This window comes from Micromys minutus (genome assembly GCF_963924665.1).
Source record: "Micromys minutus genome assembly, contig: SCAFFOLD_573, whole genome shotgun sequence".
Lineage (NCBI taxonomy): Eukaryota > Metazoa > Chordata > Mammalia > Rodentia > Muridae > Micromys > Micromys minutus.
The window spans coordinates 41,813-64,942 of record NW_027667829.1 but is presented as its reverse complement, the minus strand read 5'-3'; the positions used below and the strand labels follow the sequence as shown (position 1 = coordinate 64,942).

The window sequence follows — 23,130 nt, the reverse complement described above, 5'->3', positions numbered from 1 at the left end:
AGAGGCTGACAGCCAGGTATGGGATTTCTCCTGGAGCTGGAGTTCCATGCAGTTGTTAGCTGACAGACATGTGCTGGGAACTCAAGCCCTCTGCAAGAACACTGAGCAATCTTCACCACAAAGCCTGCTTCAGCTTACTGCCATCAAGATTTTAGGTAAATCCTAGATGAGTGTACTTCTTCAGCGCTGAAGCTTAGGGTTTCGGCACAAGAATCAGGAGGCATAAGTATGATGTGGAGGCTTCTGTTTTAGTTCTGAAAGTTAGGCTATTATTGGAGCTGTGCTGATCTTCCCTTAACTAGATTCAACAGGGCCTCAAAGGAGTAAAGGCTCAGGTTTGTAAGTGGTTAATTACTTTCTGCTGCCAAGTGCCATGGCCCAAATGAGTCAGGACTATCCATCATGTTTTGCATACCTGACATTTCAGGGTGCTAAGCAGCTGCTGTTCCTTTTCACTAACTTATTCCTCCAGCTGCTTCTCTGTCATTTGGCATTGCTGCAGCTGGCTGAGAAGGTACAACACCTAGAGAGAGACACAACACACTGGGTGGTTTCAAGTGGTGAGGGGAAGGGGTGTTCTTTAGCTCAAGCAGGGTCCAGGTAACATTTTTTAAAGATTTTTAAAATTTATTATATATGAGTACACTGTTGCTGTCTTCAGACACACCAGAAGAAGGCACCAGATCCCATTGCAGGTGGTTGTGAGCCACCATGTGGTTGCTGGGAATTGAACTCAGGACCTCTGGAAGAGCAGTCAGTGTTCTTAACCACTGAGTCATCTCTCCAGCCCCAGGTAACTATTTTGTGAGTTAAAGATAAAGAATGTCTTTTCATGGTCCAAAGTAATAAACCTAGAAAGGGTGTTTCTCCGTGTGTTAATCTTAGAATTTGAGCCAGTGGTTAAGAGCCACTTAGACAAGTTATTTCTGTTTCAGGTACTTGCAAAATGTGGAAAAGGCCACATAAACTTTTGAAAGGAAGCTTCATGGGCCACTGGTGCCTGCTTATTTATTTTTCAAATAGTGACAGGGTCTCAATATGGCCCAGACTGACTCTGAACTTGAGATGATTCTTCTGCCTTAGCTTCCCAGAGTGCTAGGATTACAGGCAGCACCAGCATGCCAGGCACATTCCACCGCTTTGAAAAGCTGAGCAACCAAAGGCAGTCTCAGCCCATGCCTCAGCAAATCCTTGTCTTGCTCAGTTACCTTTTCTTGGTGCTGTTGCTCCATTTTGACCAGCTCTTCTTTGAAATCCATCTCTATCTTAGCAAAATGATTTTGCTCTTCAAACAGCATCTTCTGCACTTCAATACAGCTGACCTTGCTCTGATTCAGGCTACTTTCAAGTTCGCTCACCTGTATTTTGGAGGAGACCAGCTGAAAACATAAGAGAAAGTAATTTTATTTGCAGAATGAGCTATCTTCTCCCATTCATCGGGCAAGAAAAGGTCAGCTTTTTGAAACAGTTTGAGAAAAGTGCTTCCAAGAAACTCTAAATCCATTCTCATTTTTTCCCATGTCATGTGGGTTCTAATAGTGAATTGAAGTAATACTACTAACTGGCTTTAATTTTTTTTTTTACTTTTGATGTATATGAATATTTTCTGCATGTACATTTGTATATGATATGTTTGGTGCCTGCAGAGGCCTAAAGAGGGATGTCAGATCACCTAGAACTAGAGTTACAAATGGTTGTGAGCTACCACATGGATGCTAGGAGTCAAAAATGGGTTCCCTGAACCACCTCTCCAGCCCCCTAAAAGGATAGTTTCATTCCTAGGCCATAAGTCAATATTTATGCAAAGACAGGGTAGAAGCCACACTGGGTCATTTATCTGTTGCTCTCTTTCAAGGCAAGAATAAACTTAACATGGACAGAATCTGACAATTCCAAAACTCTGAAACTTTAAGTAGATCTTAAATTTTAAGCAGGAATTCACACAGGACACAGTGTATTAGCCAATTTTGTTTTAGAATTCCTGTTTACATGTTAGAACTCATAGACACGAGTGCTAAAATTGCAGATCTTTCTAGATATACCTCTTTAGGCAAGACTAGTATCTTGCACTGGCCCACCCACTTTTATTTTTACTAATAGCTCAGATAATGAGTAGGTTCCCAAGAGTAGTCAGGATTCCTTAGCAGAATACATTAGCTAGCCCAAGACAAAAATGTATAAAGCATAGCAATGCAGAAACTTGTGGATTCATGAAATATATAGGTTGAGTGATAACTTTGATTCATCTTCTGACAGTTTATGATGAACTTCAGATGAGTGAAGAAAGCCAGGTGTGACACACGCCTTTAATCTTAGCACTCTGGAGGTAGACAGTCACATTTCTGGGAGCCTGGTCTACAGAGTGAGTTCCAGGAAAGTCAAGGCTACACAGAAAAACTCTGTCTCAATAAAAACCAAAACTAAAATAAAACAGAAAACAAACAACTCCCTCCAAATCAACTTTCCTTAAAACGAATCTATATATATCAAAAATGGTTAAGTTTTTGTCCTTGGGACTGTGTCTCAAGTTTTTAAATACACACCTCATACATGTTTTTAAATATAGTACAATACTTTATGCTTAACCAGTAACTTCTTATGGGTTTTTTTCCTAGTAACAGTAGCTCACATAAATGAATATTTGCTTTATGTCAGGTATGATGAGTATAAATTTCTGCTCTTTCTAAGTAACTGGCTTGGACTTACTTCTTTTTAACCAATGCTTACTCATTAAAGGCTTTAGTATTAGCATCACTGGGGTTTCTACCATGAAAAGTAGCTACAGCACCAAGAAACTTTGACCAGCACTGTATACTTTGACCTACGCAGCAGTTCCCCTAGAGCTGTTGCTAAGAAGAATGGTTTTACCTCTCCAACTAAATACTTTATGGCACATTTAGCTTCGAGATATGTGGCAATATTCTCCCAGCGTTGTTTTGTCCGGTCTTCAGTTTCAGCATCCAGAAGCTTTTGCTGTAGGTCGGCAATCTGAGCGCTCCTTCAAGGGAGAGAACAGTGACATTTACTGTGATCAGCCTCAAGAGCAAGGAGAAAGGGAGGAGCTCTGAGTAAAACATGAAAAAAATTTTATGTATGAAATGATCAGTTAGAAAATTAAGGCACCTGATTCAAATTTTATGTGGTACTTCTAGACCTGTAACAAAAAGAACCCCAATGAAATAACCACATGGCTTTCATTTAATTAAATATCAGTTGAAATAAATGGAACATATATATTGAAATGTAGAAAAAATTCTACCTTTTATTTATTTCTCTGTGCATATATAGGTACAGAGGTGATCACATTATGGTGTGTGAAGTTTCTGTTACTTCTTTGTCTCACTGTTTTCTCAATTTTGTTTAAAGCCAGGTATGTGTATACCTGGCTTTGTATTTGTATTGTATTTGTATTGAAGCCCATCCCCCCAGCATAGCTGTAGCCATTCTGTTCCATGGCCACCACCTATTTCATATCTTTGTTATAACATGCCTGCCAGTCATTGACCCAGAAAAATAACAACTCAGAGCAAGGTCATGCTGACCACATACTCTGTTATAGTCTATATGTTATGAGGTGTGTTAATCTTAAGAAATTCCACAACCATAAGCTTCAGGCAGGACCCATCAAATTAAAGGCCAGTATGAACTATTCTGTCTAAGATGGCTTGAGTCAGGGCCAGCTACCAGCAGCACTTCCAGCACCTGCGTATGAGCTCGTTGTGGTCTTTATAAGCTGTCCCTGAGAAATGTCCAGTGTGCAGCTTTCAGCTCGTGAGTCTGAGCTGTTGCCCTGGATGATCAGTCTTTAGGTGTGTGTTCAATAAACCATCCCTGCCTGACTGAGACCAGTGCTCCGGTGGTTTGTGGGGAGACTCCTGGACCCCAACAGTTGGATATTTTTTATTTTATTATTTTTATTTTTTCAAGACAGGGTTTGTAGCCCTGGCTGTCCTGGAATTTGCTCTGTAGACCAGGCTGGCCTCAAACTCTGATTTACCTGCCTCTGCCTCCTGAATGTTGGGATTAAAGGTGTGCTACCACAGCCTGGCTCATTTGTCTTCGTTCCCCGTAAAGTCCAGTTTTTAACCTTCTGTCAGATACGTAGCTGGCAAAGAATTTTTCCTATTCTATAGGCTGCTTCTTTACCGAAATGATGGTGTCATTTGACATACAAAACCTTTACTTGTTTATTTCATGAGTTCCCATTTGTCAATTGTCAAAATCAGGTGCTTCCAGAGTCCTATTCTGAATGAATGCCCTTTTCTGTGCCTATAAGTTGAAATGTGTTCATTCTTTTCTCCTCTATTAAATTATGGTATCAGGGCTTTGAGCTATTTGGAGTTGTTTGTGTAGAACAAGAGAGGAGGATCTAGTTTCATTCTTCTACATGTAGCTACCCAAGCAGCTTGAACTATACCATTTGTTGAAGTGAAGGTGCTGTCTGCTGCAATGTGTATTGTTGGTCCCTTTTTCAAAAAGTTTAAGATCTCCAATTTCATTTTACATTTGTAAGGTGGGAAGAACGGCACTTACCTCATCCTAGCACAATGGATGCAATCTATATAGCACAACATAACTTTAAACACACAGGTTCAAAACATTGTTACATTCTTTGGGGTTCTTTTCCCCATAAAAATCTTCTGAAAAGGAAGGAGACCCTTGAATGACTGGATTGATGGTGTCTGTTTGGGTTCCAGGCATATTTCATGTTTCAGATAGAGCCTCTTTACCTGAGCTCCAATTCAGTCTCTAGGCTTTGAATCTGCTTTGCGATAGAATCCTCTGCTCCTGAATCTTGACCATGTATTTCATCTCGTGAGAATGTGCGCCTCTGCAAAGATAGTGGGCAAGAAGATGGAATTTCAAAGGAAAGAGTCCTCAAATGCAGTGGGGATTTGATGGAAATTCCCTGTGGTTATTGACAGCATTTTCCCATGACACTTACTCGGAGTTTAGGTGGTGGGTTCTCTCCAAATTCTCTTTTTTCTTTGAGTTGTGCCACAGCTTGAGCAAGGATCTTTCTCTCTTCAAGAAGGCCATTCAGATGTCGTCTGCCTTCCTTAGTATTGACCATGACCTCAATTTCATTTCCTAGCCAATTCTAGAAGAGAAATCAGTCATGTGGGAGTTGGGGATGAGGACTACATGGGCTAGATAGACCCTGTTGAACTTATTTCATTGGGACCAGAGCCTGTGAAAGCAGAAGTGAGATTTTTATGTGTCTAAGGCACTAAAACCACCCCCTCCCAAGAACTATTATCAACAGTCAGAGAGGCTTTCTTTCTTTCTTTCTTTCTTTCTTTCTTTCTTTCTTTCTTTCTTTCTTTCTTTCTTTTATTTTTCAAATTTGTAACATGACTTCTGCCAGTCTTGAGGCTGAAGTGAAGTCTTCTTTATTTAGTCGTCTTTTAAATCACTTTAATTCATGCAGAAAGATAACATAGGGAACAAGCAAGTTAATAATCAAAAATCCTGTAAACATCTCTCTTGGAGGCCAGGTGTGAAGATCAGGGACAAAAGGGGATCCCAAGAGACAGCCACACCTACATCTGCTGAACCCGCCCTGAGCTTCAAATGCAAATGTACTGCCCTGGGCTTCAATTCTCAGTGTTCACAGAGGCTTTCTCCAGGTATTCTACTACTATTTATTGTTCACTAGAATATTTGTTTTTTTGCCATTCACTAGTCATGACATGTTTAAAGTAGATGGTGGGCGAGGGGCTGGAGAGATGGCTTTGCAGTTAAGGGGTGGGGGACATACTACTTTTCCGGAGGATCCAAATTTGATCGCCAGTACTTATGTCAGGTGGCTCATAAGTGCCTATAACTCGAGCTCCTAGGGAATCTAATGCCTCTGGCCACCCTCAAACATTTGCACTCATGTGCAAACAGCCACACGCACACACATCAAATATAATAAACTAAAAATAAAGCATAAATAAAGTAGATGGAAAGGCTTTTAAAAGGAGAATATAATTATCTTAATTTAATTTTAGAAACAGTAAAACCTGAAGGCTGGGTATAGCTTACTGGTAGAATAGGAGCACATATTCAAAATGCTATAAATGTAACCCCCAATATCAAAATAGGAAAAAGGAAAACAAATAAACAAAACAAACAAATAACTAATCAACCAACCATCAATTCAAGTTGAAGAAAGTTCTCAAAAGAACTGTGCAAACTCAAACCAGACAAAATTCCCGGAGGTGGAAAGTGGGCTTAAAAGTCCTGGCCCTAACGAAGGAGCCATGGACAACTGTCAGTGGATGAAGAATTAGTGTACCTTAGCTACTGGTAGGTAGACCACACTCCTGTGGATGGCCACACAGCAAAGAGTCACAAGTTGGAGTGGTGGGGTTAAAATAAAAACAAGAACCCTCTACTTCCTTCCCTATTCAACTTCAAAAACTAATCTTAAGAGAGAGGAGACTCAGTGGTTTAAGCACTTGCTACAGAAATATGAATACTCGATCTTAGTTTCCCAGCATCTGTGTAAAAATAAGAAATGGGGGTGTGATGACCTGTGCACAATTTTAGCACTTGGAAGGCAGAGACAGCACTCAGGCTAACTGAGTATCACGGCTAGATTAGTTGAACTTGTGAGTTCTAGTGAAAGACCCCCGCTTAGCAACAGTAAATGCCATGTCTGTAAGGCTGTGCACACACGGGGCAGGCTAGGTCAGGGTCCCAGGTGGCCAAGCAAGATACCGGTGAGAGGCCAGCTAGCAATAGACAAAGAAAGGGAGACACTCAGACAAGCCCAGCTTTCAGATAAGCTGCAGCCTCCGACTGGAACCAGGAGTTGTCTCCTTAAAGCCATATTTCTGCCACCGTCCCCACACTTAGATGAGCCCAAAGCAATTATCCTCGGAAGCTGCAGCCTGACTGGTACCAGGAGTTGCCTCCTTAAAGCCATATTTCTGCCATAGTTCCCATACTTAGATAAGCCCAAGGCAACTATTCTCAGGAGCTGCAGCCCCAGCTGGTATCAGGAGCTGTTTCCTTAGAGCCCTGTCCTTGGGCTCACTCCCTGGCCACAATTAAACTAACCAATTAGAACCCTGTTGCTATGCTTCTGCTTCTGTACCTTGCTTCTGCCCCCCAAGCCCTATAAAAAGGGGACTGCCCTTTTGTCCGGCGCACAAGTCCTCTGAGAGACTGTGTGCCCACAGGTACCTGTGTAAATAAACCTCTTGCTACTTGCATCCGAAGTGAGTGGTCTTGCTGCTCTTTGGGAGGGGTCTCTTCAGACGGAAGATACCCTCCGGGGGTCTTTCACTAGGTTCAGTGAGAAATCAGCAGCAGAGAGACTCAACACCAATCTCTGACTTCCTCTAGGTTCACACCTACCAACACACTGCACACATATGCACAAACACAAACACAAACACATATAGGGTTTTTCTATGAACTTATTGTGTAATCCATTTCTTAGTTCTATGCCAAAGTGAAACGACTATACTTAGGAAGAAAGCTGCCTGTGAACTTTTAAAATAGCAACTTAATTCATGTAATGGCTGAGTTTAGGTGGTGACTTGATTGGAGTAAGGGATACCTAAACAGGTAAAGCTCCTTCCTACTCACACCTGGGGAATTGGGAAGATTTACCACCAGTGTGGACAGCTATCACCCCGACCAGGCTGAAGAACAACTCCTGTCTTTCCTGGAGCTGGGGCAGGAGAGCTTCAAGCACTTTGATCTTTGGACTCCAGCACTTCTATCAACACCTCCAGATTTTCAAGCCTTTACCTGTGACTCAGAGTTCCACTATCAGTTTCCTGGTTTAGAAGCTATCAGACTTAGACTGAACGGTGATACTGGTATCCTGGATCTCCAGCCTGCAGAATAACCACTTTGGGCTTTTTGACCTCCATAACCGTGTGAGCCATTTATCCTCATAAATCTTTCATATATATTGGTTTTGTTTCTCTGAAAAAACTAATCTAATTCAAACTTATTAGTTGGGGGTGGCGGTTCCTGACTGTACTACCACATTGTGGAGGCTGAAGCAGGAGGACTACTGCAAGTTAGAGACTAGTCAACCTGGGCACACAGAACCTGTCCAGACCATCCTTTGTCTAAAAAAGGCAATGGACTATGACTCATTGAAATAGATATACAAATAAAGCATAAAGTATTGATAAAAATAACACAGCCATCTTTGAAATGCATCACATTAAAAGAAGTCATAGTTTACGTTATTAACTATAAGACTAATGCAAAGGAGAGATGAGGTACTCATCAGTGGAGTTAGCTACCTAGCACGTACAAGGCCTTGGGTTTAATCCTTAGCACTTACTGAAATGTCCAACAAAACACACACATTTTACTTCATGTTAATTATACCTTAATAAAATAAACTGGGTTAAAAAAAAAAACCCTACAATGTCATTTGCCATCCTAGAAGGCTAAAATATGCAAACCATTAGGTTATTTTAGTAAAGGAAAAACTTCTGAAAAAATTTGAATAAAAAAGTATTTTTTTATGTATATGGGTGTTTTGTCTGAATGTATGTCTATGTACCACGTGTTTTCCAGGTACTGGCTGGAGCAAGAAGAGGATGTCTGATCTCCTAGCATTAGAGTTATAGATAGTTAAGATGTGGTGTGGGAACTGATTCTGGTTCCCCTGGAAGAACAACCAGTGCTTCTAACCACTTAGCCACCACTCCACTCCCCTCCATTTTTGATAAAAAGCTTAATATTCTTATGTCTTAGCTATAAATTTTATGTAATCCTAATCAAACTTGGAGATTTGCTAGAAATGTGTAAGCCAATTCTAAACTTCACATAGAAATGCAGAGAAAAAAAGAAAAAAGAATAAGGACTTATGAGGACTTGCACAATTTGATGGTTTGGAAATCAAGGGACAGCATTTACTACTAAAAGTATATATGTACATCAATGTAATAGAATTTACAAATAGATATGCAGACATATAATTCTGACAGAGGTATCATGATTAAAAATACACATTTCAAGAAGAAAATTCAAGGAGAAAATCTTAGCAATCTTGAGATCTACTAAAGATCTTAAATAAAACACAAAGACTATGAATCATAAAAAGCAAGCATCAATACACTGAATGCTATCAATTAAAACCCTGTGTTGGGTATGGTGGTGCATACCTGTGACCCAGGAACTTGAGTGTGAAAGATTTATGCAATCTGAACAGAAACCCTAGCACTTGGGATATAGAGGCAGGGAGTTAGAGGTCACCCACAGCTACACAGTGAATTTGAGGCTAGCCAAGAATACATTGTCTCAAAAAAGAAAAGTAAGTAGCTAGCTTTGGTATTCAAAAGAATCCCTAAAACCACCACCACCACCAAACAAAACAAAACAGAAAAACCCCAAAACCCACCCCCCAAAAGGTCACACTCTAAGAAAAAATAAATTGTTAAATACAAAATTATCTGTTGGATATATTTCGAGGTTATAGAAAGAATTCAAATTTTATAGAAAGTACAAACCAATCAAAAGAAAATATTTAGATACTTCACACAACACACAAAACACACACACACACACACACACACACACACACACACGCAGGTTGAGTGTGTTGGTGCATGCCTTTAATCCCATTTCTCAGGAGGCAGACATAGGTGGATCTCTGTGAGTTCGAGGCCAGCCTTATTTACATAGTGAGTTCTAGGATAGTCAGGAATACAGAGACCCTGTGTGCCAAACAAACAAAAACTAAAAAGCAAGTAAAATAAGACATATATGGTGCCCACAAAAACTTGGTATGAGGATATTCGGCACAATGTCTCTAATAGCCCAAACTGGATGGAAAGAACTCAAATGACCACCAGTAGGTGATCAGATAAGACAAGGCATATTGATACTACAAATGGGATGTCTCTCAGTAATAAAAGTAATTTATGTATGTAATCATATGGACAAATGTGAAAATAACTATGCTGAATAAGAGAACCATGCAATTCCATTTTATTAAAACTATAAAAAATAAAAACAAATATATAGTGATAGAAAAATCTCTCTTTTTGTTTTCTCAAGACAAGGTTTCTCTGTATATCCCTGGGTATCCTAAAACTCTGTAGACCAGGCTGGCCTCAAACTCACAGATAGATATCTGTCTGCATTTGCCTCCCCAGTGCTATGATTAGAGGCATGTGCCACCACGACCTGGTTATATCTGTGGATTTTTTTTAACAACTTTATTTTAAAAAACAAAGATAAAGGTACAAATTTTAAGCATTTTTTTTGCATAAAAGTATACGAATATATTTTTGTCAGTGCTTGTTTTTTTTTTTAAAGGTTTGATAGTGTGCATTAAGACCTTACTAGTTACAATGAGCATAAAGTACATGTAAAACAAGATGTAACCTGGAATTAGTCAATGTTTTCTTGGTGTGTAAGGACTGAGCATAATGGTTTTTTCTTTTATTTATTTATTTATTTATTTATTTTCTTGAACTTCATATAGTCTGTGAGTTGTTTCTGGGGTGTTCGGAGCTTTCTGGGGTTAGTATCCAATTATCAGTGATGTGTTTTTAATTTAAAAAAATGTTTAAATTTTTAGAGGCACTGTGTGCCTGCATGTATGTTTAAGAACCATTAGATTCAAATTGGATTCCATGGAGCTCAGACCTGACTTGAACTCAGATTTTTCTGCTCAGCTTCACAAATGCTGTGAGGGTCACAGGTATGCTACCATACCAGGCCAGAAAGCACATCTGATGATTCTACTGATGATGTATATTGGTTACCACCCTCTCCCCCCACAAAAGCAACTTAAAGAGCAATTCTTTGTTTTTCACAGTGTGAAGGCAGGAGTAGGAGGTGGGCTATCACACTGTGCTGAATGTCAGGAAGCAGAGAGGAATACTAACACTCAGCTTACTTTCTTCTTTTTATTCAGTCTAAGACCCCAGTCCATGGTATGGTGTGACCCAACATTTCATCAAACCGTGCTATTTAAATATAAACCATTCACTGTATGCCAATTATACCTGAATAAAATAGTAACTGAGCTATGATAGGCAGGGATACAAAGAATTCTCCACTCTTTTTTTTGATCCTAGATTTTTTAAAAAGTATTTCCCATCCATCATCCATCCATCCATCCATCCATCCATCCATCCATCCATCCATCCATTCACTTTACATCCTGATATCAGCCCCCCCCCCCCAGTCTCTCATCAGATGGCCCTTCTCCTATCACCCCTCTCCTTCAGCTCTGAGAAGTGGGAGGTCTCCCTTCGGTACCAACACATTCTGGCACCTCAAGTCATTGCTGAATTAGACACACTCTCCCACTAAGGCCAGACAAGGAAGCCAGTTAAGAAATACATAGTCAGCTTGTTCTTTGACAACAGTTTAAAGATGTATCTTTTGGAAAATAAGGATTTCAGGCAGACCTTCCAATTCCGTATTTACTTTTAAATCAGAAGAAAGTTATTTCCTATCCCCAGAGCATGTAAGAAAAAATGTCAGTTAAAAATGTTCATACCTTCATTCGAGCTGCAGTGCTTTCCATCCCACGGCTCCGAGTCTCTTTCCGTTTTTCTGCAACCTCCTTTTGCTTTTGGAGAGCATCCTTAAGACGTTTGTTTGCAGCTGCTGCCTAAATACAAATGGTGAGTGGCTATGCTGAAGAACATTTTAATTTGAAAAAAAAAAATGTGTAGTTTTCAATTCCTAAAGGAATTGGGTTTTTATGTTGCCATGGACATGATAATGGATGGATAGCTACTGCTTCAGAATGCACAGGAGGATAGGAAATCCCTCAGGCTAAACTGTATGGCAATGTACTGCTAGTAGTCTGTTTTGTTTGTGTTAGAAAAAACTCTATTAGAAAGAAAAATTCACATTTGAATGGTACAGTTTTCAACCCAGGTTTTATTTGTTCACAAGCCATACTAGATAAAGAAAGAGATCAAGATTTTGGACTTACTCAGCTTGCATGGTGGTACATGCTCACAGTCCCAGCACTTAGGAGGTAGAGTCAGAAGGACTAGGTGTTCAAGGCCAGCCTTAGCTACATATTTCAAGGACAGCTTGAACTACATAAGTTCTGACCTCAGAAAAAAAACAGAAACCAAGAACAAACCCACTAACAAAACCAATCAAGGAAAATAATTCATGAATTTTGCAGGCCAAGATTAACATCCTGTTTCCTAAGATACGTGAGCATGTTTAAGATGATAAAGCTTGTGGCCCAGAAGATTGGCTTTTTTTTACATACCTCCTCAGTTTTACGTCTGAGCACATTAGACTGTTTCTGGAAGTTTCTTTCAAGTTTGAGCAGTTCATATTGCCTTTTACGATCCTGATAACAAACAAACAAACATATCTTAACTGATGTTCAGGTAACTAAAATAAATCCTTAAACCAAGAAGACTTCCCAGATGTCCTTTATATTTAAGGCTTAGTACAATTCTATGAGTTGCTTTTATATTCTTTTATCAGAATTAGGAACTGGAAGTTCTAGAAACTAGGTTTGCATATACATACAGATCCTTGTCTTCCCCAGCTTATTGTTCTGTGGCCAAATTGTTTGTTTCTCAGACTTATGTCAATTTTAAATATTACTGTAGAATGTGAGATCTGAAAGATCATTCAATGAACAGCCTTGTCTACATAGGTTGCTACTGACAGAGCTAGGACTCAGGTCTACTGATTAATAAATAGATCAGTATTCTTTTATTCTCCACTGTATGAGGTGATTGGTCATATAACCCAGTGGTTGGGGAAAAAGGAGAAAGATACTACACAGGCAGATACCTATAAAATTAGGACAACTCCAGTAAAAGAAGCTTCTCATTTCTTAACAAATATAGCATACCCTGAATATAGCCTCTCTGCTCAGAAAAGAAAAATCAAGACCATGAAACACTAGGGGTATCACTCGCTTCAAACAACCACACACTGTGATCTCTAGCCCCCTTCCCTATCTTCCTAATCCATTAAGCTCTCCAGTTCTACTTGTTGCTTACCCAATGTGGGTGATGTGAGTGATCAGCCATTTTAGCCATATCTTTGCCAGCATACATACAAGAACTCTTATGAAATGGCCAACATAGTTGAACTATATATAAAATAGTTTCAAATTTTTTATTTTTAAGAGTTTGTGTGTGTGTTGCTGTGTACATACTTCTTGTACTTAAAAAATTATTCTGGCTTGTTTGCCTATTTGTTTTCTAACACAAACACACACACAGAGAGAGAGAAAGAGAGAGAGAGAGAGAGAAGGCATGGAGTTTGTGATTATTGCATGAAAATTTTTATCAATTAAATAAAAGAGTCGAACATGCTGATTCTTGGTGCACTCGTTTTCATTCACCTTTTGAAATTATTTGATCCTGAAAATTACAACATATAACTGCTTAAAATTGGAGAGAAGTTTTGAAATGATACTGCATCCACGACAAATTAAAAGACTGATTATTTTTTTAAAAAAAGAGCTATTCATTTTACCAGTCAAGATTGCAGCTTAGGAGCAGAATGCTGGTCCAACAAGCATGAAGTCTTAGGTTTAATTCTGAGTAGCAGGGAAAAGAAGACAGCTATTCATTTTATACAACTAATGTGATATGTTTTTCTTACATTTTACTTGAAATTACTTCCCACTGCTGTCCTGAAAACTTTTCCCTATTTAACCCAGTGTCTTTTTTATTTATTGTTCTTACTTTTAACAACTTTCAGTATCATTAGCACTCCCAATATACCTTACTTCATCCCTTCTCAGTCCTAAAATTTTCATTCTGTGAGATAAAGGTTCTCTTTATTTGTATTTATTTTTAACAAAAATGAAGATTCTTATCAATACAGCATATCCACTATTGTAAATTAATTTAGTACTTTACAGATAAGCCTTCCTCTTTTCTTTAGTGCTTTTATTGAGATAATTAATGCATGATACCACTTAATGACCTAATGTATGATTCATGGCTTTTGGCATATTCAAAGAGTTGATGTAAAAACCATCATCACAATCCAAGTGTTGCCACAGTTTCATTACCATAGAAAGAAATCTCTTGTCCTTTATGTAATGGCACACAACCCTGTCACTGTACTTACTATTTTCTGCCTATAAATATGCCAATTCTGGGTATGCCCTATAATATATTATATCATTATTTGTTAATGGCTTCTTCACTTAGCACAATGTTTTCAAGGTTCGTTCATGTGGCAGCATGTGCCAGTACTAAATTTCTTTTCATGATCATAATATTGCACTGTATGCATATTTTTATTTATCAGTTTACTTATTGATATACTAAAGCTTGCCTCCACAGTTTTGGTTAATAGCACTTATGCTCTATGAACATACACATACAAGTTTCACACAGGCATGTCTTTGAACCTTCTCAGTAGAAAGAACTAAGAGTGGAATCAATGGATCATAAATACCTGTAGATTATCTATCCTAACAGCCGACTGTTTGTCACAGCGGGTATACCACTTTGCCCATCCTACCAGCAAATGTGTGGCATTTCTAATTCTGAATCCTTGCCAAGCCTTATCTTTTCACAATAATTATCTTCATGGGTGTAAAATAGTATGTCACTGTGGTTTCCATTTGCATTTTCATGGTGGCAAATGACGCCGATTGCCTTTTGTGAACTCTACTGTTTGTTTAATCTTACAACTAGGCTATGTTTATTGAGTGGTAAGTATTTTTTAAATAAATTGTGCTTACAAGATCCTTGTTATTTTAATGACATGAATATTTTCTACTATTTTGTGTACTGACTATGTTCAAACTGGTATTGTTTACAGTGCAAAAGCTTTTGCTTGTTTAATATTATTTTTCTTTGACTGTCCTTTAGGTATCCCATTAAAAATAATAAACCTTTTACCTAATCAAAACTCACAAAACTATCATTTATGCTCTCTTCTAAGAGATTTGTAGTTTTAGCTCAAATATTTAAATTTATTATTTATTTTGTATATGTGTGTGCGTGCAGTTCTTTCCTAATATGTGGTTCCCAGTGAAGGAACTCAGGCTTGGTGAGAGATACTTGAACTATCTCACTGGGTCACAAAGAGATTTTTATACAGTTTAGTTTAATTTTATATATGGTGTGAGGCATGTCCCAACTTTATTACATGATTATCTTGTCAACTTGGCATTGTAGGATGGAAAGACTATTCTTGTATATATTGCTTATATGAAAATAAATGTGTGTGAAGATGTGTGGCATACATATGTGTGCACATGCTGGTAAAGGTGAGCCTCAAGTGTTATTTCTTAGGAGCAGTCCATCTTGCTTTTGAGACACAGTCTCACTGGGACCTATGGTTTATAGAACAGCCCAGGCTGGTTGGGTATTGAGTACCTCCCCTTTTAGAAGGCTACTATTTCTTCATTGTCTTGGCACCAATGCTGAAAATCAATTGGGTCACCAGGTCTGGTGTCACATGTCTGTAATCCCACAACTACCCAGGGGTTGGGAGAAGGCAAGTTACAGGCCAGTCTGCACAACTCAGTGAGACTGGGGTTGGAAAAATGAATATATTAAAAAGAAAACATGGGATAGGAAGGGGGAGTGTGGGAGGAATTAGGTAAAGAAATCTGGTAGGCATAAATAAGATCTAAACACACTGCAGTCGTGTATGAAATTTCCAAAGAATAAATCTTAAAAATAAGAAACTAAGTTCTGGCAGTAGCGGTCATATTTGTTTCAGCCTTTACTTTTTGATTGCTCTCACATTTCCATTTGAATTTTAGGATTTCAGTTGGTGGATTTCTGTGAAAAGGTCAGATGGGTTTTATTTACTTCTAGCACTTCTGACTGACCTTGGGGCCTCATACATGCTAGGCAAGCATTTTTAATCACTGAAATTTTGACTACAATTGTGTTGAATCTGCAAAGAGATTTGAGGGATAGTCTATATTTAGAATATCAGATCTTTCTGCTCATTAATATGAACTAGCTTTTCTTTTATTTGGTTTTTAAATTCAATGTTTTGTAGTCTTCAGAGTGAAAATTAGAAAGTTATTTTGCTAATTATTCCTAAGTATTTGTATTGATACTGTTTGAAACTGGATGGTTTCCCTATTTTTATATATACACAAATAAAATATTTCTGTGTTGACTGTGCTTATTTATTTATTTATTTATTTATTTATTTATTTAATGTGTTGTGTGAATTTAGGTATACCTTGTTCCTGATGGAAGGGATGTTTTTTTTTGTTTTTATCATTAAGTATAACCTAAGATTGGCAGTAGGGTTTTCATATACAACTTTGTCAGATTCAGGAAATCATCTTCAAAGATTGTTTTTATCATCAAACAATGTTGGATTTTGTCAGTTCCTTTTTTGTCTGGTATGTGTGAAGATTTTGTATATGTGAGTGTTGGGGATTAAAGTTGGTGTGTGTGTTTGTGCACATGTGCGCACATGCTAAGGATGGAAGCCAGGGTCTCAAGTACTCTGAGTTTTATGGTAACTCTGTTTGGACCAGCAGAATGTCTCAGAGGGTGGTGGTACCTGCTGCCAAGCTCAAATACCTGGGTTTGATTCCTTGGACTCACATGTAGAGAAAATATACTACTGCAACTTGTCCTCTGATCTTCACGTATACGAGATAAATAAATATAAACAATAGTGGCTGGATATGGGGTGATTATTGCACTGTGATTTCTATGCGTATACATGTTCCAATAAACAACTCAGTTGTCTGATTAGTTTTATATATACCACACTTTCTTCTCTCTCTCTTTTTTTTTTTTTTTTTTGCCTAAGTACCATATAAAATAGTTTTGCTTGGTTTTGAACTGCTCATTGTTAAGGCTAAACTAAAAAAACAAAGAAACACAAAAACAACCCCCACAAAAGCCCAAAACAACAACAAAAACCCACATATAGACACTTAGAAAATCCTTCTGAAAAATGCTATGCTAAAAATCTTGATGTCTCAGCTAGATGGCTCAGTAGAAAAAGGTGCTTACTACCAACCCCGAGTTTAACCCCCTGAAATCCACATAATGGAGAAACCGACCTCTCAGACTGTGGGTGTCCTCATCCCTCTGCCCAATAAAATAAATATTTTTAAAAAAGATTTTGCTAAAGCGAGTTTTATATTTTTGATTCTTTGAGCTCTATATCCCCATGAGTGATCATCAGGAGTATGTATCCCCCGAAGACACCAGTTTCTTCAGAACTTCCCCTTGACAAATCTCTCATGTATTTAGGATTAGAAACATCCAAGTGGCTGAATTGTTTGTAAGATCTTTTTGCTGTTAGCACACCATCACTGAACAAAAGCAGAAAGTGTCCCTGCATAGAAATGGTCTCACAGCAACACTGAATGTGAAAAATGTGCTTCAACACATCTTCTGCCTTCTGCTTTATGTCTCATACTTTCTAGTCCTGGTTTTCCTTTACTGTTTTTTCTTCTCAAGTGACTATCTATCTTTCTTGTGTGTTGTTCTTTTTAGAATTATTTTATCTTATTTATTATTCTGTGGAGATATGCACCATGGCACATGTGTGGAGGCCATAGGACCATCTGTAGAGACAGTTCTATACTTCAATCTTTGTATGGCTCTGGGGAATCACTCAAGTTGTCAAGCTTTACTTGCAGAGCCATCACACTAGCCTATCTGTATCGTTCTTAAATGGCTTATTCCATATATTGAAGAAACCCATGCTTACACTGCACCTTCTTCCTAAATAGATAAGACATTATTAAAGGATAGAGCACATTTATTACTCAGAAAATTTCCATAGTACCTAGTCAAAAGTACCTTGTACATGGCAGACACTCAACCGAAAGCTGTTTAATTCGTGACTGTCACACATCTGGAGATATCAGATATCTGCAAAGAATATTTAGTATTTCTAGCTCAGAGAAGGCTCATTCCCTGGGCCTTTGAGGAGCTTTAATTAACGTACCCGTTCTTTTAACTGGATTGCTTCTTTGTCTTTTTGTTGCTTCCATTGCCTAAACTTCTGGGCATCATCTTTCATTTGATGCATTAACTGGACTCGCTGGTTTTTCATCATCTGTCATAACAAAACAAAACTAAGCCAAATCAAACAAAACCAGTGTATTAGTCATGTGCACTTTATTCTGGGCTGATGTACAGGTGTACAGGGTAACCATAAAGAGAGACAAGTCAGAGCTAAGTTGAGGTCAACCACAAATGCTCATTAGGTTTGCTATCTCTTGCTAAACTTAGAGTTTTCAAGTATAGACTATACAAAGACCCAAAAGTAAGAGAGCTAAATCTTGCCCCACATTTATTTTAGTTAATCTGAATCTCAAGGAATTCTTTTCTTTGTTTTTAAAGATTTGCTTTATTTTTTATTTTGCGTGTGTGAGCATGTGTATGTGCATGCATGTGTGTGTCTGTGTATCTATGATGTTAGTGAGGTGTTACATTCCCTGGAGCTAGAGTGATAGGTTGGGAGCCACTGGGTGTAGCTGCTGAGAACAAAATTTGGATTCCCTGAGCGAGCCATCTCTCCAGACCCTTAAAGTAAGGAAGAATTTTTTTGAGACAGTGTTTGACAATGCAACTCTCATTGGCCTTCAGTTCCCAACAGGGATGCCTTGTCTGGCCTAAGGGAGAGAGGGTGTGCTTAATCAGGCAGAGACTTGATATGACAGGGTAGGGAAATACAGGGGGATGGGGGAGGACACACAAATAAGAGGAAGGATGGAGGTAGAAATTCTGTGAGGAGGCACAAGGAGGATGGATGGACTCTGGGGGGGAGGAGTGGAGCAGGGTAGCAGTTGGGATGCAAATAAATAAATAAATAGATAAAAAATAAATAAATAAATAGTTACATAGATCCAATTGACCTTGAATTTACAAAAAAAAAAAAAAAAAATCCCACTGCCTCTGTATCCTGAGTTCCAAGTTGGAATTAAAGGTGGCTCCAAAAAATTATTTTCTGGGTTGGAGAGATGGCTCAATGGTTAAGAGCACTAACTACTTTTCCTAAGGACCTGAGTTCAAGTCCCAGAAAACACATGGTGGCTCACAACCATCTGTAATGAGATTTGATGCTCTCTTCTGATGTGTCTGAAGACAGGTATAGTGAACAAAAAATAAATAATTTTTTTTTAAGATTTATTTATTTATTTATTTATTATATATAAGTACACTGTAGCTGTCTTTAGATATACCAGAAGAGGGTTCAGGTTTCATTACAGATGGTTGTGAGCCACCATGTGGTTGCTGGGTCTTGAACTCCTGACCTCTGGAAGAGCAAGTCAGTGCTCTTAACCGCTGAGCCATCTCTCCAGCCCCAAAATAAATAATTCTTTAAAAAAGGAATTATTTTCTAAGATCATGGACAAATTCAACTATCAGCTATTAACATAGGGTAGGACTTATTACCCGTATCTCCTGGTTCAGCTTGGAGACAGTATACTCAGTGGATTCCTTCAGCTTCAGAAGTTTGGACTGTTCATGTACTTTCTTTTTCAAATCAGCTATTTGACCCTCCAGCTCCTGAAGACGTTTGCGATGGCGCTCACTCAACCTAAACGCAAGTGTGATAGGAATGAAATATCTTATTCTAAAATATAAAATAGGACACTCCTGGGACACACCTTGATATAGTCATCTAAAATAATGATTATAACCCACCCAATCAAAACTATTTCACTGATGAGAGCTTCATATCAGAGTAAAGCAACATATTTTTGAGTCTATACAATAAGGAACTGCTTCAAATATACTTTTCCCCACCACTCAGAGCAAAAGGAAGACACTGTGCATGAGCTGTAAGGGAATAATTCTGATGACGTAAGTTGAAGACAGAAAAGTAAACATTTATCATCACTCTAAAGAACATAAAGTTGAGATTCAAGATCAAATAAAAATAATTTGGGCAAGTTAGGCTTTTTCTAAGGTAGAAGTCTAAAGGAGGAGAGGCTTCTGATTGGCTTAGTCATATTCAAAGGAAATATCCCAAATCAAGGGATAGTTACATTGATTTTTAATTATTAGCTTGGACATTAATATTCACAAGCAGGGGCATAGAAATTATCTCAGAGGTCTATACATTATTTTCCAAATGTCAGCTTTCATTTAACTTCATATAAATTCTTTCTTGATCACAGCCCCTGTCTGTAAACTCTAAATTCTACTTAGTCTTAACATAATTCTTAATCACTGCTAAAAGTTATTTGGGCAGTAGTTGTTTGCTTTACTACAGAATTGTTTTACTGTCATCCTGAGATGCTATTTTACTAGGGCTGGAGAGATGGCTCAGGAATTAAGAGTACATGCTGCTCTTGAAGCTGACCTGAATTCAATTTTCATCATCCACATTGGGTGGTTCACAACCACTTGTAACTCCACGGACAGGGGATCCTGTACCATTTTCTGGTCTCCATGGGCAACTGCACTCATGTGCACATACTACCCCCCCCCAATTAAACATAATTTTTAAAAAAAGTAAAGTCTCAATTATTTTTCTTGTATCTAGGTTTCCTTTCCCTACCTACTATGATAAAATTGTTTAGGGGCAGTAAATGGGTCTTCTATTTCTCTAGTCTTGACAACTCATCTTACATATGGCAGGTACTTAGTTAACGTTTAATGACTATATTCTTACTTGGCTTGGTTGACATCCTTTTTTGCTGTTTGAAGTTCAAGAACCAATTCTTCTTTTTCCTTCTGTAGACTGTGGACTTCCAATTCTAGATTTTTAATATTATCCTAGAAACAGTACAGGTCAGAAAAAAAGAAAAGTTTATATAGAACACAAAGATAATTGCTTCAGCATTCTGTCTCTAGTAACCATTAACAACAACACATGGTCTCATATAGTTCTGGCTGGCCTGGAACTTGCAAACTGGCATCAAACTCAGAGATAAGCCTGCTTTTGTCTCTTGAATGTTTGTATTAAAGTTGTGTACAACCTCGAATTATTTTTATTAATTTATTTTTCCTTCTTTCCCCTCCCACTCTCCCCCTTGCTTCTTTTAAACAAACAGGGCCTTAGTATAGAGGCTAGGCTGGACTCTTTCCTATACTCATGCCTTCACAAGGACTAAGGTTATAGAGATTCCACATCTGGCTTTATGAATTAAATTTTACTACATCAATTGCATACTACAATATTTTTCCTTTTGACTTGAGAATAAAATTGTGTGGTATATATATATGTATATGGACTTGAAGTTCAAAGGCCTGGATCTGAATATTAACTATAACACAAAGCATATCAGAAACAACCCCTTTTATCCCTAGTTTCTATGATGAAAAGAGTTAATATAGTAGTTCTGAGACTACTATCAATAAAAAGGGTTCCTTGCAAGACTGACTCTTTGATTGTGCCTGGTAACTTTGATTTTTGGTAGGGCCATCCTTGTCTGTAACAGTGGCTCACTTACGATTAAACTATGTAAATACTGCAATTTTTCCCAGAACACCTGTCTTCTATCAGGGGTTATAAATATTATGGTATGCACTAGACAAAGAAAGCCTATATGATGGACCCCCGAATGCTTAGGGTCAGGGGGTTCTGTCCTGGTAAAGAATATTTCACATATAATTAAATAAATGAAAGAATAAAAAGTCTGTGGAATCCACTGGGAAAGGATTTTTGGAAGCTTGTGTTTGGATACTGGCTTTTTTCTCTTTCCTGGTTTTATTTTGTACCCTTTCCATAATAAATCTTTACTGTGACTATGAGTACTTACTGAGTCTTTTGAGTCTTTCTAGTGGGTTATTAGATTTAGAAATCATCTTGGATTCTCTCAAGTTTTTCTACCCGTATTAATAATGTGAACCAGGTATACTGGTGCATGCTTTGAGTCCTAGCTACTCAGAAAGCTGAGGCAAAAGTATCACTTGAGCCCAGAAGCTGGAGGCAAGACTGAATAAAATAGCAAGAGCCATCTCAAAAACAAGTTTAAAAAAACAATGTTTTCTACACTAATATTACTTTATAGGATTGCTAAAAAGATAAAACGGGATTAAATGGTAAGGACATTTATAACCTATAAAGAGCTATATGAACTTGGGTTTTTTTTTTTTGTTTTTTTTTTTTTTGTTTTTGTTTTGTTTTTGTTTTGAGGCAAGATCTCTTCTGGTCTAGAATTCCCTATGTAGCTGAGTCTGACCTTGAACTTTTAATCTTCTGGCCTCTGCCTCAAAGTGCTAGGATTACAAGCTACCAAACCCAGTTGGTTTATCTGGTGCTAGGGATCAACCCTGGGGTTTTATTCATGCTAAGTAAACATGCTACCAATGGGGCTATATCTTCAGCCTTCAGTATTCTTATATTGGAACTTTCAAACATCAATTCAATAGCAACTGCAGTTCTACATGCATTTATGTAGTAACTTTTAGAAACTGAAATTTAGATGTTTTCTAGGCTGTAAAAATCCCTTTGGTCAGATTTTATCTTGTCCTCACAACCAGAACCAAAGAAAATTGACTAAGTCAGTGGTTGAGAACCAAAATTACATGAAGGCTCAGGATTAATACAGGACCGGCAGAAAGCAGCAAAAACAGGTTGGAGGCTATATTAAGATTTCTAAATTTGCTAGAGCTCTTTTCTAAGCATTAGGCCTAGCCACTCCAGTATAAGCAATGGAAGTCATTATCATTGCTTCATAGTTACCCTGCATATTTAAACTGGTTGGTAATAAAAGAAAATAAAAAAGTACATGCAAATGCATTTATATTTAATTATGATCTCCTATAAAAAATAATTCAGGTAACCCATATAAAAAGTAAGACACATTGACTACTTCAGCCCTGCCAACATCTACCCTCCTCTTTTCAGAAGGAAATCATAGCTTTTTATCTTCCAGACATTTCCCTATTTACATATGTATATTTTACATATTTAACATTTTATATATATGAGTGCGTGTGTGTGTGTATAATACATGGTAGGAAAATACTTCGTAGTTATGAGATGGCTCACTAGATAACAGTACTTGCTATAAAAGCCATGTGAAGATAGAAAGAAAAACCCAGCTCCACAACGTGGCCTTCTGACCTCTGCAAACATGTAGCAATTCACACATGCATATTTCTTAAAAAGAGAAGTGGTGATTTCCATGTGATTCAAAGGTATTACTTTTTATTAAGAGTTAATTTTCTTGGTTTTTAGGGGGAAAAGACTAGATATTATTACTGAATTAAGAGCTACACCACATTATTTATATATGCTTCC

General features: G+C 37.9%; 1 protein-coding gene across 1 annotated transcript in view; it reads right to left on the bottom strand.

Annotated features, from left to right (window-relative positions):
* Positions 1 to 23,130, bottom strand: part of LOC308416114 (chromosome-associated kinesin KIF4-like) — a gene marked incomplete at its 5' end in the record, with an annotated part of 44,154 nt that overhangs the window by 842 nt on the left and 20,182 nt on the right. The window contains 11 exon segments of the mRNA XM_080942592.1: positions 416 to 460; positions 464 to 523; positions 1,209 to 1,379; positions 2,869 to 2,998; positions 4,731 to 4,831; positions 4,946 to 5,101; positions 11,480 to 11,593; positions 12,215 to 12,298; positions 17,875 to 17,985; positions 19,329 to 19,473; positions 20,554 to 20,657. Of these exon segments, the coding sequence (XP_080798718.1) occupies positions 416 to 460; positions 464 to 523; positions 1,209 to 1,379; positions 2,869 to 2,998; positions 4,731 to 4,831; positions 4,946 to 5,101; positions 11,480 to 11,593; positions 12,215 to 12,298; positions 17,875 to 17,985; positions 19,329 to 19,473; positions 20,554 to 20,657 (1,221 nt within the window).